The following is a 22,201-nucleotide window of genomic DNA, read 5'->3' as shown; positions in this document are numbered from 1 at the left end:
GAGGGACAAACGCTTCGATAAAGTCTATGAAAAGAACACTCTTTCCCCAGATGAATATTCAGAAATCAAAAGCATTAGCCTGTTGATGTGCAAATATACAGAAATCTGAATTCAACTTTATGGTAAAGACTGCTTGACACCACCAAATAACAGAACTTATGTAATAAGCCAGGTGCAAGTCCACATTCATGCTTCACTAAGCATCAGAAAGCACTAAGAGTGGTGTTGGTAAGTGAAAAATTAGTGTTTTCAACAGAACTAAAATTGAGACCTTCTGTCTCACCACCACCCAGTGAGAGCACAGAGAAAACTAATCACCCTATAATTTTTATCATTGCCTTAAATAGATCAGTAAGTTACTCCTCTGTACAAGTTCATGCAATATCTTTCCAAGACAGGCCATCTGAGAGACAGAAGTGAAGAAATACACATAATTGACATTATTATTACTAGTACCTGCAGTGGAAGACTCTTTTTCATGATTATTCTCTCTGGAAGGAATAATTCTATCCATTATAGCAGGTTGTGTAGTATAATCCTCTCCCTGGTCCCAGCCTGGATACACCAATGGCTCTTGCACTGAGTTGTTCTGTTTGGCCCCATGGCTGGAGACCATAGCTGTTATAATGATGGTGAAGCAATTATGAACTCAGTATATAAAGATCCATTTCTCATATTATTCTGCTCTTTGGTTCTTGTCTCTATGACAAGCCTTGCTCACGTGTCTACTACATTTAATGGTAAAGAGAACTAAAGCAGATTTGCTTCTCATTCTGGTTTATGTTTAGAAAAGCTGCCTACTGTCACCAATAGGACTGACTCCTTCCTCAAACTGAGTATGAGCTTTTCAGAATCAAGATCTCTCATTTTTTTCAGAATTACTTCCCCAAATCATGCTATTGTCTTTGTACTGGTTGAATATCAAACCAGTATCCACTGATGCAGAATTAAGAAGAGCAAAGGCAGAAATAGCTGCAAGAATATGACCCATCAGTAAGATTTTAATCACAGAATTTGAGTGTATTGACTATATCCATTTTTTCCCCCTCAAAATTTCACTGTTTTATTAGTTGCAGCATGTCCAGGAAAATAGACAAGGAAGCGTGACATTCACATGCTGTAGATTTGTGAATGGTGCACACAACAAATAAGACAGCTTTCAGCTGGAGAATATTTGATATTGCGGTTATTTAGAAAAATATGATGTTGTCCGTATCAACCAGTCTGTAGTTTTTATTAGACAATCACAGCAAAAGAGAACCTGAATCTTATTTATATAGTTATGCCACTCCTTAATGCCCCCAACCCAATCAAAAAACACAAGAAAGTCACCACAGCATGTTAAAATTTTAATTGCAACTAGGCCAAATTATATTGCTATAGTGGTATTGTATAGTATATTATTTATACATATATCAGTAATACATTTTATTACATCATCAGATTTTTAAAGGATGTTGATGAAACATCTGGGGTTGATAACTTAGAGGAATGTGGAATTAGGGTCTGCTGAAGCAGTGAGCTACACAAAACTTTTGCTAATAAGATTACTTTTAGTTGAATGAGTTGATCCACATTCTACAGCATCTCAAACCATGTTTATGATATGCTTGACTTCAGTGACCTGTATTTGGTAATCTGCAAGAGCAGATGACAACTGTGTTAAATTCAATATTGGCAGTGCTTAGTACAGCACATCAGTCATTAATCAGTAAACTTAATACACTCACAGGGACAGAAACTAACATATGTCAATTTTCAGTTACTAGCTTTATAGTATTTTATCTTTTATGTTTCAATTGCTTCAACCAAAATGAGAGAAGTCTCTCTTGTTCTACTCTGTGCTTTGTTTTCTTTCCTTCATCACTAGTACATCTTCTCATAGTTCAAAAGTGGGGTGAGTAGATATTTTAGATAAAAACTTTTAGATATAATTGCATATTAAAAAAAAACTGGGGGAAAAAAAAGCAAACAAGACTAATAATGACTTGCACCAGGGGAGTGAACACAGCTCCCAAATATGTGAAAAATATAAAAGATGTTATTTTTCTATTTGAACATTCCCTTTTTCCTACAGATATAATCCTGGTATATAACTTGTTAAAACCTTGTGACTGCATGACACAGAACACAAAATATAGGAGTCAGTTACAGAATGAAATCTACTATAGGTCTTGACACACAATCCAAATAGGAGAGAGAACAAACCTCCAGAAACAGGACTGAATAATAGAATAATTAAAAGAGACCATAATATAACATCAGAATTGCTCAGGTTTACTCACAGAATTTCTGTTACAGCCTTAGAATACTAAATTGTTAGCTTAAAAAATCCTAAAACTAAATCTTTAATAAACCCTGATAATTTACTAAAATGCCACCTGTAATATTACCTGTATGAGAAGATTCCTTTTCAATATCATTTTCACCTGCAACAGTAAATTCATGTTGTTCAGTACTCCAAGTGGTATTTGCAGGATTTTGTTCTTGACTGATCCATCCAGAATGAGCACTGTTCATTAATAGCGGATGTTGGGTTGGTCCTTGACGGTTTCCATTCTCACTTGTAACTAGTGCTGATAAGACGTTGATTGAATCAATAATGATCAAAATACCCAACACCAGTCATTTTATTCTCACCTTCATGCTCTACACAAGAGTGCTTGGCTTTTGTGTTTTGGCTTTTTCTTTTCATCATTGCATTTGATGTGAAATGAAAGATGAAAGAAAACTAAAGTCCTTTGGAAACGCTATCACACAAAAACGTCACCAGGATCAGAAGAAGGTTTAAGTGTGCTGGAAAGTAGCCCAATGACCAATGGCAGAGAAAAGCTATAGGAGAAGCAGGGGAGGAACACCTAGAAACAACAGCTTGGATCTCTAGTTCATGTTTATTAATACTAACTTAACTGTTGTGTCTGTGTAATCTGGGGTTTTGAAAGTGAAAAAGAGGAAGAACTTTCTCTTTTGAATCAATATCTCGATTACACATTTACAAGGCTTATTCCAAGGCAATTGCCATTTCTTCTGGGCCTGGTTGAATGAAATAAGTATGTTCATATATTCAAAGTTGAAAGCATACTTGTTTTAAACTTAGAAATAACTAAAGCTCTTACTGGTAAAATAAATTCTTTCTTCACTCTTTAATTTGCTGTTGTTTACATAGCAGAAGACGCAGACAGAAATGACCTGATGTACCACCACCATAAGAAATTTTCTAATTAACATTAAAAGGCTTAGAAAAGATACATCAGAAATAAAAAGGAACACCTATAACACTAAGATGAACATTAGAGCTCACTGTGAAATATATTTGCCTTAGGTATCAAAAGTTTCCGTGAGTGAATATATTAAAGGTATAGCAAAGGTCCTTAAGCAGAGCATGCAAAGAATGAACTAGACCTGCTACATATGCACTAAGTCACCAGCTAGAGAAACCTATGCTATTTCCCAAAAGCAGCCAAACTGGAGGAATATTCATCTTCACATTCAGGCAATGAAATGTTTATAAAGAGGGTATTCATGCAAATATTATTCCTTATTTTTGTAATTAAACCTAATAGATATAGATTATCTTGTTAAAAAAAAAAGTTAAAATTAACTAATGTATAAATACAACTGAACTAACCATACTCAGAAATAAAAGAAAGTTATCACAAAAATTATTTCTGGGTGATTATAGCACCTGTTATGATGCCCATTATATAAACTTTCACTGCTCAAAACAATCTCAGAACCAGAAAGACAGGTATCTATCTGTTGAAGGCAAATCATATAAATGCAAGAACTACCACAGGATGTAGAAAATGCTTGTTTTCACAGAGGAATAAAGAGGCTGGGCTCTAGTACAAATAATATAAAGGCACTGTACTGAACTGGGGCTAATGGTATGGGAAATACAACCAGCTGCACCATAACAGTGTTATACTTCACTGAATCACATCACAAATCTGAATATTATCTGAAACGCTTAAATGCTTTACCCCTGCCAGCAGAGCTAGGATACTGCTCCTCTTCATCTGTGTAGGCAGAGTTCCAATGATCTTGTGTGGAGATTTCCAGAGGTGTTTTGTATTGCGAGTCCACAGCTGTTAGGACAATGGAGGATTCAACACTGACCATGCTCTACATCTACTGCTATTACTCTACTGTTAGTGTATGCCATAAAGGTGATGGAAAAGGGAAATTCATGCATAGCTTAACTGTAGTCTCTCTACTCTTATCAAATCATTTTACATAAAACCAGTTGATCTTTTCCTTGCATCGGACAGATGTAAAGTTTCCCAAGAAGAATGAGGAAAACAAGCAATAGAAGAACAACGTATAGCAGAAATAGTGCAAAACCATTACAGCTGTTAAAGACTTTAAACGCAAGTTTGAAAAATAATGCTGGACTAAAGAATATGGTAGATGTCTGAATACATGTAAAGCATACTTGCTAAATACTCAAGATGTATTCAGATTTATGTTAGAATATCCACCACTGAGCTCAAAAGCTATAGACAGCAAAAAACTGAAGCACCTTGACAGGCACCAGGAAGCCAATATTGCTAAAGAAAGTAATATTAAAATTGAAAAGATAAAATATAACTTCCACAAGAGTCTATGATCAGAAACTGTATACACTTTCACCCATGGAGCATGCAGACACCGCTAGGCCACTGAAGGTAGTTGGAATGCAATACACTGTGTGGAATAAGTCACCAATGTGGAGATGCAAAGATAAATAAACACCAGAAACAGCCAAAACTTAGGCAAAAGAGTAAAAAATCCCAAAGCAAGTGACTGATTTATTTTGTATTTTCTTCTAAAAATGAAGACCACCACTGAAAAATCCCAAAAGTCCACTGTCTTCAGAAAAATAAAAATGTGGATAAACAGCAATTATAAACACTACTGTGTAAAGAAGTGCACAAAAGATGCATTAAGATGTGCTCAAGTTAAAATAAATGAAAGGGCAAAAAAGGAACTGATTATTATCTTTGTACAAATAAGATTGTTAAAGTATAGTCATTAATGGCAAAATCTATACTGAAAAAAACCCCAGGGCTGGGGGCATTCCCTGGTCATAAGGCCACACAGCACACTGCGTGCTTCAGTGATGCACAGCATTCACCTTTGATCCTCACATGTGGTGGTATTCAGGTTTTGAGACAAAATGATTTTAGGTATGGGTGGTTTTTGAAGTTAAAAAAGAGCTATCAGATGATTACTGTGGGACTGTTCATATCAGGAAAAAGGATATGTATTAGAATATCTGAGTTGTAGTATTGGATCGTGCCTGACCATCTGAGTCACAAAAAAAATGAGGTGATGTTAGAAGAGTGCATAGGAAGAGTGTGGAAGGCAGCAAATATGAAATTGTTTTGTTGATACTTCCTAATGAGAAAAGCATTTGGGGTTTGGCCTCCCAAATTGTGCCTGAAAATCTTATCCCACAGACAGGAAGTCTACTATAGTATAAATGTAGATTATAAATAACATGAATTGGAATTATTTTAATACTGGTTTCACAAAAAAGAAAATAATAAAAAGAAAAGTAAACATTTCTTTCTCGGAAAATCATGAGTGAATGCATGAATTCAAATAGGCATGAAACATGATAAAACAGATATTCATTCTATCGATATGGACCTCATATGATTTCTCCAATTGCAGAAGTGTCATTTTTGAAGGAACAGTTGATGAGAAGAACATCCAATTTTCACACAGTGTATGTGTGGCAAAGGAGGAGGAACATCAGGTAGGTCAGGAAAAAGAAGCAAGAAACGGCACCAAAAGAGACAGGAAGTTCCTTACTAGTACTTGGAGCATACTCGTTCTTGGTCACACTCCTGCCCCAGTCTGGAAACACTGTTGGGTAAATCATGTCCTCTGAAGAGTCTTCATCATCTGAACCATTGCCACTTGAGATCACATCTGCTGTGATGATGTTAAATCTGCCATGAAGCCAGCACCGTGCTTCCCATAGTCTGTATCTCCTCCTGATTCTTCCACCCACAAGGGATGCACCACTCAGCCATGGCCCTGCTGAACCTGCCCCAGTGTGGCTCTTAGCTACATTTCGGTGCCCTGTGCGCGCTTGCAGCACTAACCATGCTTCGTCCTCTTCTAGCAGAGTGAGCATAGTGTACTGGCTTGAAAATATTTTCTTCCTCCCCCCCCACAAATCCTTCTCTTGGAATAGCCTGCTTCTAAATTGCCTCCAACAGGAAAAAAAGAAAACCCCAAGTATGTCCTTTATAAAATGACTCACATACTCATCACTTTCAGAAACACGGAATCTCTGCAGTACATGAGCCATGTGGACAGCTGCTCTATCGCTACTAAAATTAGTCAGTGAGAGGTAGCCCAATACTTTGCTTTTCTCGCTTCTAACACATGGTAACGAAAAGCAGTGACATACACCACACATTCAACCCCCCTCCACTCAATGCTTCTGAAGCTTGCTGCCCTGGTGCCCTGGTTATTCCGCCCCTAACCAAAGAGCCCCCTTAGCATTACATCCTTTACCCTTGGTTGCTTGCGTGGGTTCTTGCGTCTTCTCTGCAGGGTTTAACCACCACCAGTGGTTTGAGATCAGATCCCACTGAGCTTGGGTGGTGGCTTTCTCCAGGTTTTCACGATGAGGTCCTGGAGCTGTTAGGACATGGTTCATTCAACCAAGATCTTGTTATTATTTCTTGAGAAGCACTTTTCCTCCAGCAAAGTCAAGTCCACTAGCACCGGCACCCTGAGCATGCTCAAGCCACTGAGATGGATGTGAGTGCAAGGCGAATGTATGAACCCGTGGTTTCATTACATTCCTCAAACATTTAGCCAGATGCGAACACTAGTGGCAGTTCCTAGAAAGAACATGGTCCCTTGAGAAGATTCATCAAAAAGCCCTATGGAGCTTTACTAGCCCTTCACATTCAATGAGGTTAATGAGTTCCTCACAGGCTTTGCCAGCAGGAGAGAGCAGATAACCTTAGATAGACTCCAGAATGAGGAACATCCACCAAGATGATGTAAAATCACACACAAAAGGAGAAAGAAGTATTCATGATGTGTAAAAAGGACACCCAGAAATAAGCACACCCGTTAGTTTAGCCTTCTTTTCTACTGAGAACCCCATGAAGCCAATGCTGCCAAGGACCTGGGCTCAGGACTACAGCCATTCCACTCAAAAGACACATGCACTCCCTTTGGCCTGATGCTGTCAGCAAAATCCACACCAGAAACACTTTCCAGGTAGGTGTCAGCATAGCATGGAGAGAGAGGCATAGCTTTACTCCTGTCACATTACCAGTGCACCATATTTTCTTAGAACATAGCATTTCAAATAGTAATGTTCCATAGATTTCTGACAGGCATTTAAGGATGGAAAGAGATTTTTGTTTAGAAAAATTACATGAATCTACAACCTTTTGGTCTAGTGTGTGAAGCAAGACAAATAAGTATTGGCATGAAAACGGAAACAATTGTGCCATATGTGTAGAGGCTGGAATCTCTTTCCAAAGAGGAATTATTCCTTGAGATACAACATGCCATGAGGGAAGCCCACAAATAAGATATAGAGGCAAGGTGTCAATTCTAGAAGCCATGGAAGATCGTGCTTCTAGGGATATGGGCCTCAGAAATCTAAATGAGTATTTCCCGTGGCACAGGAGGTGTGCTTGAAACAAGAGATGAACAGGAGAGCATCCAATTTTCACAGTGTATGTGTGGCAAAGGAGGAGGAGCATCAGGTAGGTCAGGAAAAAGAAGCAAGAAACCACCAAAAGAGACAGGAAGTTCCTTACTAGTACTTGGAGCATACTCGTTCTTGGTCACACTCCTGCCCCAGTCTGGAAACACTGTTGGGTAAATCATGTCCTCTGAAGAGTCTTCATCATCTGAACCATTGCCACTTGAGATCACATCTGCTGTGATGATGTTAAATCTGCCATGAATCCCTAACCCACAAGTCTTCTGCTGACCGCAGTTATGCTTTCCTGTCTCCCCTACATGCAGCCTTAGAATCACAGAGGTGAGTGTACAGCACCGTGCTTCCCATAGTCTGTATCTCCTCCTGGTTCTTCCACCCACAAGGGATGCACCACTCAGCCATGGCCCTGCTGAACCTGCCCCAGTGTGGCTCTTAGCTACATTTCGGTGCCCTGTGCGCGCTTGCAGCACTAACCATGCTTCGTCCTCTTCTAGCAGAGTGAGCATAGTGTACTGGCTTGAAAATATTTTCTTCCTCCCCCCCCACAAATCCTTCTCTTGGAATAGCCTGCTTCTAAATTGCCTCCAACAGGAAAAAAAGAAAACCCCAAGTATGTCCTTTATAAAATGACTCACATACTCATCACTTTCAGAAACACGGAATCTCTGCAGTACATGAGCCATGTGGACAGCTGCTCTATCGCTACTAAAATTAGTCAGTGAGAGGTAGCCCAATACTTTGCTTTTCTCGCTTCTAACACATGGTAACGAAAAGCAGTGACATACACCACACATTCAACCCCCCTCCACTCAATGCTTCTGAAGCTTGCTGCCCTGGTGCCCTGGTTATTCCGCCCCTAACCAAAGAGCCCCCTTAGCATTACATCCTTTACCCTTGGTTGCTTGCGTGGGTTCTTGCGTCTTCTCTGCAGGGTTTAACCACCACCAGTGGTTTGAGATCAGATCCCACTGAGCTTGGGTGGTGGCTTTCTCCAGGTTTTCACGATGAGGTCCTGGAGCTGTTAGGACATGGTTCATTCAACCAAGATCTTGTTATTATTTCTTGAGAAGCACTTTTCCTCCAGCAAAGTCAAGTCCACTAGCACCGGCACCCTGAGCATGCTCAAGCCACTGAGATGGATGTGAGTGCAAGGCGAATGTATGAACCTGTGGTTTCATTACATTCCTCAACAGCAACAAGATCCAATGTTTTTAGTGTAAGTGAAGTTTGAAACATTCTACTAACGTATAAGATTGCGGTACCAGCTCTGAAAGTCCACTGAAGTCAATGAATTCAGCATAGCATTTTCAGGCAGATCAAAATAGGTAATTTATGTGCAATATGCCCCAGTATTTTGACAAAAAGCATTCAAAGCTAATAGAAGCATGCACACCACAGAAACTGAAATCCCTCAAGCAAGCCATTTAATGGTTTAACCTTTCTCTCTATTAAGTTATCCATCAATAAACAAGAAGCAAATTTTGCAAGAAGAGCTGCACTTCAAATAATACACATATTCACCAAAAGAAAGCAAAATAATTTTCATGTTTCTCTGGAAATATTTTTATTCTGCCAGTTCCTCACAAGGAATATTTTTACCAGCACTTAGACCATCTCACTTCTATATCTTGAAGATGAAGAAAAGATATCATGTACTTTTTTTCATTCAGAAAAAAATCTTTTAAAATTCAGTTAGAAATATACCTTGAAGACTAATATCAAAGACACCAGTTTTGATCAATTTTTGTGCAATATATGAAAGCACTGGAAAATACAAGGCCTAGGAATCAAATTTCCAATAATCAAACAGGATGAACTGATGTTATTCAGCCTGCAGTAGTTACGTTTTGCTTATCTGTAAACTCCAAAGTGTACAAAGTGTGTAGACTTCAACTCGGAAATGCACTTTGTCAAGGTTTAGCTATTTTGGAAGCAAAAGGTTTAGCTATTTTGGAAGCAAAACCTAACACATTTTGCCTTCCTGAAAAGCTGTCCTTGACTAAATAAATACTGTCTCTTCTCACAGTCACTAGTTGCTCCCTAAAAATAGTATTATTAGTACTATTCTGACATTTGTGTCAGAAAATGGGAAACCTGGATGTTCAAAATCTGATCTCTGAGCAACAGATCATCAAAAGCCAGGTAGCCTCAGATTTGGAGCTTTAGGATGGAACTGTAAACAAAATGATAATGCCAAAAAAAATCAATTAACAAGAAAATAACAGAGTAACTAAGTAATTGCCATCTGACTTGCTGTAATCACAGCAAAATTCTCAGCTCCACCTGCTTTCCACGGCAAGCCTTAGGAGCTCATTTTTTAAGTGATGAGTATATTCATGGCTTCCCTCCACATAAAAAATATCAATGCAGATGCTTTCCTGTCATATCAGCTAAAGTATGGACAAAAGACTTTTTTAATTGATGAGATTTTTTTGCATGGAATGCCCCAAACAAAATAAAAGGAAATTCCACCAAAGCATTAAAATATCTATTTTATATGGATGAAAGAAAGCAGTCGCAGTCACTTTTCAGTAATTCGCTCTGATAACTTAGAGAAGTATTTCATTGATCAGCAACAGAATTTTATGACATCTGATCCATGGCACATCTACAGATGAACTATAACTTGTTAGTAACAAAATGAAAAAGTTGTTTCAGACAGGAGAAAATGTCAATGGCAAAGAGCTAGCACTGTATTAATCTGGACCATAAACTTGATGGAGAACATCATCAATAATGTCCAAAACCAAGGGAATAATGAAAGGGGATCATCTGAAGAACAAGGATTTGTGGCAGTTGTTCACTTCAAGCCCATACCAAAGAAATGTTTTGATCAAGCTAGACACCTTTTCACCAAACTTTTAGTTTACAAATAGTGTGTGGAATAGGTGGAAAGCTACTGGTTTTGTTTGAGACTTTCACACACTGTAGAATTAGATGGATGTATCTTTAGCCACCTATGTGAAGATATATGCCAAATAGTTTTCATTACTCATTTCTTAATTTTCTACTTTCCTGTCTGTGGGATTTTTCACTAGGAAATTAAATTGTGGCTAGGATATTCCAATGAGCTTGAACTGCCGCGCAATGTGAATAGCAGACATTGGGGTATGGCTTTATTGTCTTTTTCGGTTGTTCTCTGTGTAACTTTCTCCTATGCTACTGAATATTTGATGACTTCTCACAGAGATGCCTAGCTTATTCTTCTGAAAGGAGTGCTAAATTCCTGATTTGTTTGTAATGCAGTAAAATTAAATGAAATGGGTCTGTCTGGCTTTAAAGTGATGTTTCTGAGTAGTAGCTGAAGCTATCAGAAAAGGCCAGGTGCAGTACCTTCATAGTCTTTTTTTTTCCCCAGAGAATCACTCTATCAATTCTAAACCAATAAGCAATCATGCCAATGCTATCAGTTGTGTGATACATATCTATCAGTATTGACATTTTTTATTACATAGCTCTATAGTTATTTTGATCTTTAAAATACTTAAATACCTCTAGTTTTCCCTCTGTAAAATAGTCATGCCCAGGAGAGAGAACTGTTAGCAACAGAAATGGACATACATATTTAGGATTGATACATTTGATAATCAAGGAGTAAAAGGAAAACTGAAGGATTTCCTGTCTAGAAGCAATGCACAGGTTTTTGCAAAGGGTACAGAAACATCTGTACAAGGAAGAATTCAGCAACACATGTGTACAAAAGCAAATAAATAAGAAGGAAATATCACCACCAGAGTCAAGCAGAACCCCCCCCACTGTTATCAGTGGGATTCATTCCATGCCCCCCTGTTCCTGCCACCCTGCCCTTACAGGCCACATTTTGTAGCAAAACTATCAGCAATCAACAAACAATTAAGCAAATTCCTCACCATTGAGGGCTTCCATGGTGGGGAAAAAAGGAGTCAGCAGGAAGAAACTTTCATTTCTACCAGTTCAGTCTTTACTATATCATATCTCTAGTGATGTACTCTGTACAATTAAAATGTTCTCGTTTTAAGTTCACTTTATTTTCTGAAGCAAATATCATTATCACTCTAAACTTAAGAAGCAGAGTGAATATATGTACAGTTACACATTAAAATGTGTAAGATGACTTTAAAAGTATTTTATTTGCTGTAGCTGTCGTGCACTGCATATTTGATAAAAACATCACAAGCAGGTTTTCCCACTCATTACAGTTATTTAAGGACAAAGCAGAGAAAATGGCTATTGCTCTTTTGAGCCCTCAAAGCCTGTGGAGGCCCCAGGTTATTCTTATGCATATTGCCATCAACAAAGTCAAAATTAGTTTTTGCAGTGTACAAGTAGCTTGGCACTTGCAACTGACACTTAAAGCACCACTTTGGTGAGTGAGGTCATGGTTTTGATGTGGATTACCCACATTCACAAACATAAATACATTAGAATCATAGACACTTCCATCACAAATTGACAAAAATGTCCTTTTCTACCTCAGAAATAAATTGACTTCAAGTGATAATTGAAAAGTTGTGCTAATTTGTGGTGCCTCATAGAGTAAATAGGCATGATAAAACAGCAGTAGGAAACACAGAACGGGCTTTCTGAACTCAAGTATAAGCATTCAAGTAAATAAATAGTAAATGTTGTTGCTCCCCTTGTCCCAGAGAGTCAAGTTTATTTCTGACTTAACCAGTCTGGAAAGTACTGTCTTTCAATGTCTTTCCAAAATTGGAGGTGATGTATACTTCACCACTTACCAGAATCTCCTGCTGGAAGAAGAAAGCAGTTTTAATGTGATCTATATTTCAAGTAGTTATTATAATGCATAAATCTTACTAGTACTTGCAGGATATTGTCCACCATCTTTTTCAGGGACATCATCAGCTGCTGTCACCAAAGAGATGTCAGGTGATACAGGAGAAACTTCATCATCTGTATGGTGATGGATGAATCATTACTATTTCATTAGCTGAGTTGTAACCCAGTACTCACAACTACTTCAACTACTCTATGCTACAGGCTTCATGCCTTCATTTATTGGTCCAAGAGAGAAGAAAGATACAGACTAGGTTCTTCATAAATTCAACCTTAATAGCCTTACTTTACTAACATAGTAAGGATATCACCAAAACTGATTATTTCATGAGGAGTATGTATTACAGTGACAATGAACATTCTGGTGATGATCCGTTCATGTGATACAATCTCTAACCGTACCTGTACACTATCTGGACAGGGATTCTAGAGCAATGAGTGAAGTTATTTGTATTCCCCTCTTTACTGAAATATATCCTGACATTTAGTCCAAAAATCTAAACTCTGCATGTAAGCAGAGTTGATAAAGAGTTGTCATGGTAAACAATTAAAGCACATGGCATACACCTTGGGAAATGGCTCTGATCCCAGTTCCTTAGGAAAAGAATGTTAGGATTTACCTTTCATCATGCTAACTATGTGGAAAAACAAGCATAACATGTCATGAGTATACCACCAGTGAGAAGTCATTTTGGAATCCTAATGCTTCTGCTCAATTATTTTTTTCTTCATTTCAGTATTTATTGAGGATAATTATGTAAATTGCTAGTAACCTGCAGTGGCAAGTTATTGGTGATCTGATAAAAAACTTGAGTCAGAGGTCACAAAGTAAACTTCACTGTACTTAGAGAACGAACTGTATTTATACAATTTATTATATTCAGACCTCTGATAATTTCAGCCACACAAGCAACATAAAAGATGAAATAAAATACATGCCACTTTCACAAGAAAGCAAGATACCGGCAAGGTACTCTGATTCGCTACTTTGCCACCCTGCAGAATGCTCTAGAAAGGAGTATGGCATTTGTATTTGGTAGGGCTTCATAAAAGTAGAACTTAGCTTTATCATCTAAAGGAAGAAGTTATTAATAACATTTTAATTTGAATGTTTTGTATCTCTGTGCATTCTGTAATATGCTGTAGTAAGATGTCCTAAAAAAGCCCTTGTATGTGTAGAAAGAGAAATCACTTGTACTGTAACTCATTCATGTTCTTATTATCATCAATTCATCCTTTTAGAGAGCAGATAATATGTTACCCTTATCTCTATATACCCATACCCTCTGCTTCACTAACCTCTCTGTATTCACTGCTAGATATGTTTTTGAACCTTTAACGAATAAATATTTTCATAGAATCATAGAATGATTTGGTTTGGAAGGGACCTTAAAGACCATCTAGTTCCACCCCCCCTGCCATGGGCAGGGACACCTGCCACCAGACCAGGTTGTTCACAGCCCCGTCCAGCCTGGCCTTGAACACCGCCAGGGATGGGGCATCCACAGCTGCTCTGGGCAGCCTGTTCCAGTGTCTCACCACCCTCACGGTAAAGAATTTCTTCCTAATATCTAAACTAAATATACCCTCTTTTAGTTTAAAACCATTACTTCTTGTCCAGTCACTACAGGCCCTACTGAAAAGTCTGTCCCCATCTTCCTTATAAGCCACTTATAAGCCCCCTTTAGGTACTGGAATGCCTCCCTGGAACCTTCTCTTCTCCAGGCTGACCAACCCCAACTCTCTCAGCCTGTCCTCATAGGGGAGGTGCTCCAGGCCTCTGATCATCCTCATGACCCTCCTCTGGACTCACCCCAACAGGTCCATGTCCTTTTTTTGGTTGGGGGCACCTTAGGTGGGGTCTCATGAGAGCAGAGTAGAGGGGCAGAATCACCTCCTTTGACCTGCTGGTCATGCTTTTGATACAGCCCAGGATTCAGTTGGCTTTCTGGGCTGCAAGCGCACATTGTCAGGCCATGTTGATTTTAATTTTAATAAGAACAAGAGCAAATTTTTAGAACTGTCTGTTCTCAACATTCTGGGAAGGTTTATGTAGGAAACTATGCTGATGTGTGTCTGCTTTGTATTTCCATGCAATCAAAAAAAATCCTTACAAATTCAGAATGCTTCTGTTTTCTTTCAAAGACACACATTTTCCTTTTACTTCTCCAGGATATAAATTAGAGACAGTGATTCTTATTCCCTCGTGACATCCTTTAACTAGTAATGTAATCCTTTTTTTCCGGTATTTTAAAGGGGATATAGTGGCAACATACTGCCCTTACCAGAATCTTTTCTATGAATTTCTCTTTCCCCTGCTCCAGAAGAATGATCTGGCAGCTGTGAGACTGGAGTAACACTTCCATAATAAGAAGGGCTGGATCTCCTGATGGAGGTATCCATGGGAGTTGTGTCATGTGTTGATCCACTACCTATATTTTCATCATCGGCACCTGACGTTGAGGACTCTCCACTATGGCGCGTGCCATCTGCATTATAACGTGAGCCATCTGCGTTGTCAATGACTGTTGGAAAGAGGAGATTAAGCAGTTGATACTACCAAGGAGCTATATAGCTATATATCAGTAATGCTATACAGTTTATGTCCTATAACAAAAAAATAAAGAGAAACAGCTGTGGATTAATATCAGTCCATCTATTTTTGCCATCCTATCTAATCTGTCTAGATCATACATCACTAAACTGTATCTAATATATATATGCTAGTCTATATATTTGTCAAACATACAGGGCCTACTCTGCATCAAATATTTTGATATTCTGATCAGACATTTTGATTTTGAACATAAAATCTTGGCCTCTGTAAAGTCAATCAGAATTTTAGAATTCGAAAAATAGTTCATTATGATTTTTCTTCCACTTCCAGCTGCTTTTCTAGCCAGCAGCTCAAATGAGATGTACAAGGGTTGCTGCCTTAAGCAAGTTCTATATGTCAAAGAAACATTAGCAGCTCTGAAGAGCTAAAAAATGTCAAATACCTATATAAAAGATGCTTGGTAACACCTTAAGATGAGCCAATCTCCATAGCATTTAGGGGAAGACAAGTGACTAATTGCTTTAATTTTTGTTGAACATCCCTTGATTTCTTTTTATCATGTTTTGCTTAATATTTAATATTAGCAATTTTTTACATAAAGAAAGATAACCAGATCCTAAAAATGAAACAAGTGGCAGTTGAAACAATATAATCAATACAATACCTATTTCACCCTGATTATTGAGGAAAGAAGTATCTAGTCTTTCAACTGGCTCACATGCTTTGTCTCTTGTTTCTGTAAAAGAAGAAAAGTAGTAAATATTAATTTGAGAAAATTGAGAACAAAGTCACGTGTATACCCATATTAATTGTACACAATCACAAAATGTCAGCTTCAGAAGTGGACAATTGAAAACCAGTTTCCAAATCAAATGTTATTCACTGATCTACCTATGTTCCTTTTTCGCTCCTTCCCAGGTAGGGCACTTCAAGAATGTTCTGCCAGCTAACGATGAGATTGTCCATTCCCATAACCATTCCAGAAAACGGCTGCAGTTAACATCAGTTAGAATAGCCCTATGGCCCAGTTGCAATGCATAGAGCCCTGCTGTGGGAGCAGTGGCAGCTCTAATCCTCTTTAGCTGGAGGCACCCCATTCCCTCCTTTGCAGGCTCTGCACAGGCAGAGTGTGCTTTGGTCTGGGGAGCACTGGGGAACACTGGGGAGCAGGCTGCAGTGCCATGCTCGGGGGCCAGTGTGTGAGTCTGCCTATAGCTCCAGAAGGGAATGCAACTCAGGGGGTGTTCTAAAGCTCTGGTGGGGATGGGCATCGTTGTAGCAGAAGAGTCATCCATGGGTGACAGAGGATGGCAGCTCACCTGATACTATGCTAATGCAAAGAGGATTTTTAATGATATGACCATGAAGAACAAAATATAAAAATGTCACTGCCATTCAAATCATCAATGAATTTCGATTGCATCTTTCTGTAAGATCTTTCTGTTTCCACTGTGAAAGTAATAATCCACCAAAATTTAAGACATTCACATTAGTCCAGATTTTATCTTCAAATACTCTGTCCAGCATCTGTCACAAGATTATCTACATTTTCTTAGTAATCTAGCAAAATATTTCCAACTACTACAAAGTTCAAAACCTTGGACAAAAACAGTCTGCTTCTGACCCGCATGGCTATCCAACTGCCTAATGTGTAAATGGCAACTTGCTTGAGAGCAAATACTGGATGAACCTGCAAGCAGCAGAGCAGAAGCCACGTCCATGGGCCTGGGCCAGGTGGCCAACCCAGGCTGTAGGGCTGCTGCAGGGGGCAGCCACTCCTAGTATGCCTTAACACAAATAACTGTTGTTTGCTATAGAAGCTCGTACGTGTATGAACAAACAAGCTGAACACCATAGCCTAAAACAGTTGGTGCCCTTTAGATTCACTGCTGCAGTGGTTCGCTGCACTAAGCCGTTGTAACAAGCTGTTCTGAAGCTACTAAGCTAGTCCCAAGGGGAGAAAGTGGTTTAGTTCAAAACACACTAATGACAAAATGGGTCGAATTCATTGCTGGCATTACAGATACACTTCTAGAGGCTGACAAAATATATTACTTCTCAGCTGAAAAAATGATGATATTTAATACAGAAGTCCTTATTCTAGTACCTTAAATAGATTACATATGTTATTGTTAATCTATATCTAAAATACTTCATAAAAGCATATACGTACCTGTTGCATTGTAACAGTATGCATCATACCGACCAGTTGTGTTTGCTGAAAGTTTGTAAATGCCAGTATGATTTGCTGCACAAAGGTGATAGGGATTGATTCGTGGGATAACTATATTCCCCACTACAAAACCATACCTGTGAAGAACAGAGGAAAATATACCATATTAAATATTATAGCAGGTGATAGAAATGTTCCAGATATCCAAACATGAAGAAGCTATGAAGAGGCCATTATTTTCAACTTACATTATTTTTAAAAAATGCATGTGTTTTGCATACTTTTTTTTTTATATGCAGGATGTTCATTTCTCACATGGTAGCTACATCGGTCTCCAGCCACTCAACACCACTCTGCATGTAATTTCTAGAACTAAACCCATTTCAATTGAGTATCTTGTTATCTAAGACAATTGGTTCCAAAGCAAGGCAACAAAGGAGAGGGACTGGGAGGCAGTGTGAGGCTGTGACACTAAAGACTGGCCTCTTTTTTCTTCAGGGAGTCACATTTTCATTTCTTTGAGCATAACATTCTGCTCAGTGACATTTCACACTGAAATGCTGGGGGCTCAATTTGTAGTACCCGAGCAAATTTAGAGAATGACTGTAGGACACATCCCTCTGTGCAAAAGCTGACAGCTTGGTAAAATATTCAGATACAACACTCATTCATCCACAAATTCTTTCTGTATTTTTCAGTTGAAAAATGGCTGTTATGTACAGAGCTCATATATTTCAGGGATGACTGTGGCTAACAAAGCTCCATAATGCACAATGCATTATTACTATTTTGCAATCCTGTAACACCTGATTCATTCCAGTATATTTACCTAGGAGGTGTAATACAATGTTAACGAGAACTGGGGTTTGGTTTGGTTTTTGGTTTACTTCTTGAGAAGTACAATTTCTCAGGGATGAATAAATTTCATAGCTTTGCAGTTTTTTATTTGTGAGCCCTATTCCAGTTACATGTCTAACATGCAGATACTTGCAATTCTGAAACAGTCTTGTGAGTGGAATTATAAACTGCTTTACTCACACTTCCAACTAAGCCTTTAACATTGACACTTTATAATCCATTAATCACCTACTTGTGTTATGGTCTGTTGATTCATCCTAGTCACCCACCATTCTCATGTATTTTGATGATTATATGCAGTACATTTTTTCTCTCCTACTAATGCTTGATAAGAGCCTAGCCTTACTGACAAGGACTTCTAGCACAAGATCAACAAATGAAAGTAAGAGGGTGGGAGGACTGACCAGAAGGAACGGAGAAAGGAAACCTATCTACATGACTTACATGTCCAAATCTGTCCCTCTCTAAACAGTAAATTATGGAGAATTGTAACATTAATGAAAAAGTACAGCTCCCTAATGCAAAAAAAAATAATTCCCTCTACTCCTTCTTTCAACTACCTTTATATTTTAACTTCAGAGAAGACTTTTCACATTGCAGAATATTCATAATTGCTAGCATGAGAAATCTCTGCCCCTAGGTCTTCAGTTAGTATTTGATCCTTAGTCTCTACATATTGTGTGGTGCTGGACAATTCAGAATGCTAAGTATGGTCATACGCTAATGTCAGAGAAAGAACATGCCTACTGTGTTATGCAGGACTTTTCCCTCGGAGTAAAGAATTGCTTCTAGTCTTTATGTGGTACCAATTTAAAAAACATTCTTACTTCTCACAGAAGAACCTTGTAAGAATTTTCCATCCATTGTTCCCTGGCACTATTGTCCACCACTTTCACCACACTGCATGGCACAATGCTTGTAAAAATGGATGTGTCATGTGCTGTCATCAACAGCAGTGTATGACATTTATATGTATAAGAATGTTTTCAAGGCATTGCATGTGTATTTTTCCATGATTACAAATTACTTTATATGGATACTATTAATTTGAAAGGAGCTTTATTCAATTCTCATAGGCTTGAAAACCAGTGGGAAAGAACATTCATGCATTAGGTGATAAAAAAGTAAAGCACTACTGACTAAATTGAAATGAAATAATTCACAGGAAAGTTTCAAGCAGTATTGATGGTAGTACGATTTCTCATGATATCAGAATGAAAGTCTTAAATTTCTGGAGAAATGTCCACTGAATTTTTCTACTCCAATCAGTTAATAGATAAACTCCATTTCTCTGTATTTGTTGTTTGGTTTAGATTATAATAAAGTTGAAAATCTACTGAAAGTTATTTCAACTTTATAATGGTTTACCAACATGAATCTATGTTGATCAAAAACTTCAGATTTACAGCTCCTGAGTTTAATCTCTTTTCTGCATATGAATGTTTAAGATGAGTTGCATAAAAAATGTATAACATATTTTGTAAAGCAAGATTGCAGGATCACGTTGTCTGATGTATTTACAGACCATAGGACCGTCACAACTTGATTACTGTTTGAACAGAATGTATTGGGGAAAATATTTCATCCTGAAAACTATCAATTCTGGTGTGACAAAGAATATACTAGAAGTCTTGCAAGTTGTTTCAGCCAATAATCATTATCCTTACATACTTTGTTAGTACATATTGGTACTCTTTTTTTTTTTTAATCCAAAATCTTTTGTGAGTAACTTCCAGTCTCGTAGTTTAAGTTATTTTTTGCTAAACTGAAGGCTTCGTGTTATCTGCATTTGTTGCCCTACACATTATTAATTGCAGAGGGTAATTAAGTCACTTGACAACATGGTTTTGGGTTTTGTGGTAATTTTTATGTCTGTCTTCTGAAACTTTTCCATTCACAGATTATAACAATGCTTAATACTCTGGCCATTTTTTCACTGGGATATTAAGATATCATCCCCACAGTACCACTTGCTGCTTTTTACTGTGTCTTGACAAGACAGAGTTCCCTATACTGTCTATAACAGTCTTTGACCTTACATCAGGTCATTAAAAATCATAAATACTTGTCACATACTTATCTTACCAATTAGTCAGTGATACAGTATGATCTGAACATCTTCCTAATTAGTTCATTATACTGTCAATCTTTTGTTATGTTTAGATTTTATCTGTAAGAAGCTATGATTTCTTAAAGATAATTGCTAAAAAGTATAGGCAGTCAAGGATTTATTTATTACTGGACCCAGAGCATACATGCACAAAAACATTTTGTTCATCACAGAATATAACTTATGAGAGGGCTGATATAGCCATGTAATTAACAGCTATATGAAATCAACTTTAAGTATTACACTATAGCATGGATGCATGGACTTATCATGATATATTACTTTTTCAAGGATTTCTTTACCTGCAAGTTTCAAATCCAAGTTCATGAGCTTTCTTCAACTGCTCTAGTGTTGCCAACGTACTGTTGAGAGCTCTGCAGAGTTCAACTGCTTCAGGTTGTGAGAGACTGTAGCGACCATTTTTCTCAACATGAAAAACTCCTCCATATCTGCAACTTACATTGAATTCTGTTATCAAAAGAAAAGAAAAAAAAAAGTATTTACAAATTGTTGGATTTAATGCTTCGCCAAAGACACAGAAATTATTTATTTTCAATTATAGTGCTTCAATGTGAACCAGCAACAAGTAGCAGCCACCGATCTGTTCAGAAACAGCACTAACATTTTCAATCACCTTCTTACTACTTCCCTTCTTTGGGCTGAGACACAAGCCAGATCTTCAGATTTGCTTTGCAAAAATAGCAATACAGCATGTTTTTGTGAGGTACCTAGCTCTTGCAAAATTCCATTAACAATAACATACAGAAGATGTAAATACATTCTGAAAGTCTCGGAAGCCACATTGCTGCAAAGCTAACTGAATATTCAAATGTATTTGAAAATAAAATATTTCATTCATAACATAATTTTTTAAAGATGAAATGGTGTATAATAAAAACCTTTATGATCATGAGGTTCCTTAATTATCTCGTTGTGATCCCTTCACAGGGAATCATGTTTTATGAACATATATGTCAATCCCCAGTTTCAGACCTAGTTCAAGCAATGTGTGCCTGTTACTGACTAGATAAAAGCAGAAAGCTTGCATTGGTTTGATGTTGCACGATCTACCTGAGACAAAAACTAAGTGAGCTGCACAGATATTCTGGCCAGAACAACTTTATACTGTTAAATACACCCTGAAAGATAATCTTTAAGCTCTTCTTATTCAGCCTGCTGGGACAGATAGAAAAGCGTCAAATACACATTATCTAAGAATTCACGAGTGAACTTCTTGCTCCCTGCTCATGCATCTTGCCAATATTTCCCTCCATTTTGAAAAGCTTCCTCTGGCTGAGTTGACACACACACAAACACCTTGCTGCCAGCCATGCCAGAGTTTCAATATGTGCTGCAGTAAGCCTACTTAATGTTAAAGGATGTCTTAGACAGATTTTAATTCAATAATACTTCAAAGGTTTGCACATGGAAGTAACTTCCAATGGCAAGCAGTATCAGGGTAAAAATAATAAGATGATAAAAAAAATTAGGTCCCATAGTTATGTTGTGCAATTTGTTTTCTGGCCTTCAGCTCAGGAACCCTGAACAAGCAGTACGTGCAAAGCCTACGGGAGGGGCGTGCTGCATACAATTCACTACAGACACCGGGTGAAAGGCATAAGGGCTAGAGGCTCAGAGGACATCACACTCCATTCGTCTTTATGTTGGAAAGATACTGCCTACACAATGCAACAGGTACAGTGGGGAAACAGTATAGTCCAAGGGAAGTCTGACTGAGTAAAATGAAAGGAAAAATAAACATTTAACATCTTTTTTTTAACAGCAACAGCTAAGAAAGAGTTAATAATAATACTAATACAAATAAGAATAATAATGTGTGCGGAGAAAACGGGGAAGGATCAGGATGCTTCAAAGCAGTATGAATTAACTTTGCTCCTGCCCCACCTTTCCCTCAAGAGAAAAAAGTGGTTGCAACTCCAGACTAGAATGACAACTACAAAGCACATTTAATTGGAGTCGCCTAATACACCCAGTGACCAGAGGAGCATGACTCATTTTTATCTTAATTTTAATCGC

General features: G+C 37.9%; 1 protein-coding gene across 22 annotated transcripts in view; it reads right to left on the bottom strand.

The window, feature by feature from the left end:
- Positions 1–22,201, bottom strand: part of CD44 (CD44 molecule (IN blood group)) — a 58,616-nt gene that overhangs the window by 15,571 nt on the left and 20,844 nt on the right. For 4 of the 22 annotated variants that reach the window (XM_080394927.1, XM_080394915.1, XM_080394931.1 and 1 more), the window contains exons 2-13: positions 20,467–20,632; positions 17,197–17,333; positions 15,688–15,759; positions 14,752–14,991; positions 12,488–12,583; positions 8,583–8,708; positions 7,785–7,907; positions 6,514–6,639; positions 5,800–5,922; positions 3,984–4,088; positions 2,394–2,576; positions 457–618 (exon numbers count right to left, since the gene is read on the bottom strand). In XM_080394927.1, coding sequence (XP_080251053.1) covers positions 457–618; positions 2,394–2,576; positions 3,984–4,088; positions 5,800–5,922; positions 6,514–6,639; positions 7,785–7,907; positions 8,583–8,708; positions 12,488–12,583; positions 14,752–14,991; positions 15,688–15,759; positions 17,197–17,333; positions 20,467–20,632 — 1,659 coding nt within the window. Of the gene's footprint in view, positions 1–456; positions 619–2,393; positions 2,577–3,983; positions 4,089–5,799; positions 5,923–6,513; positions 6,640–7,784; positions 7,938–8,021; positions 8,527–8,582; positions 8,709–12,487; positions 12,584–14,751; positions 14,992–15,687; positions 15,760–17,196; positions 17,334–20,466; positions 20,633–22,201 lie in introns of those variants that run through there. The other 18 variants (XM_080394923.1, XM_080394925.1, XM_080394928.1 and 15 more) reach the window with 13 other exon arrangements.

The sequence above is a fragment of the Falco punctatus genome (genome assembly GCF_963210335.1).
Source record: "Falco punctatus genome assembly, chromosome: 7".
NCBI lineage: Eukaryota > Metazoa > Chordata > Aves > Falconiformes > Falconidae > Falco > Falco punctatus.
The sequence above is the reverse complement of the archived record's forward strand: the minus strand, read 5'-3'. Positions and strand labels throughout refer to the sequence as shown.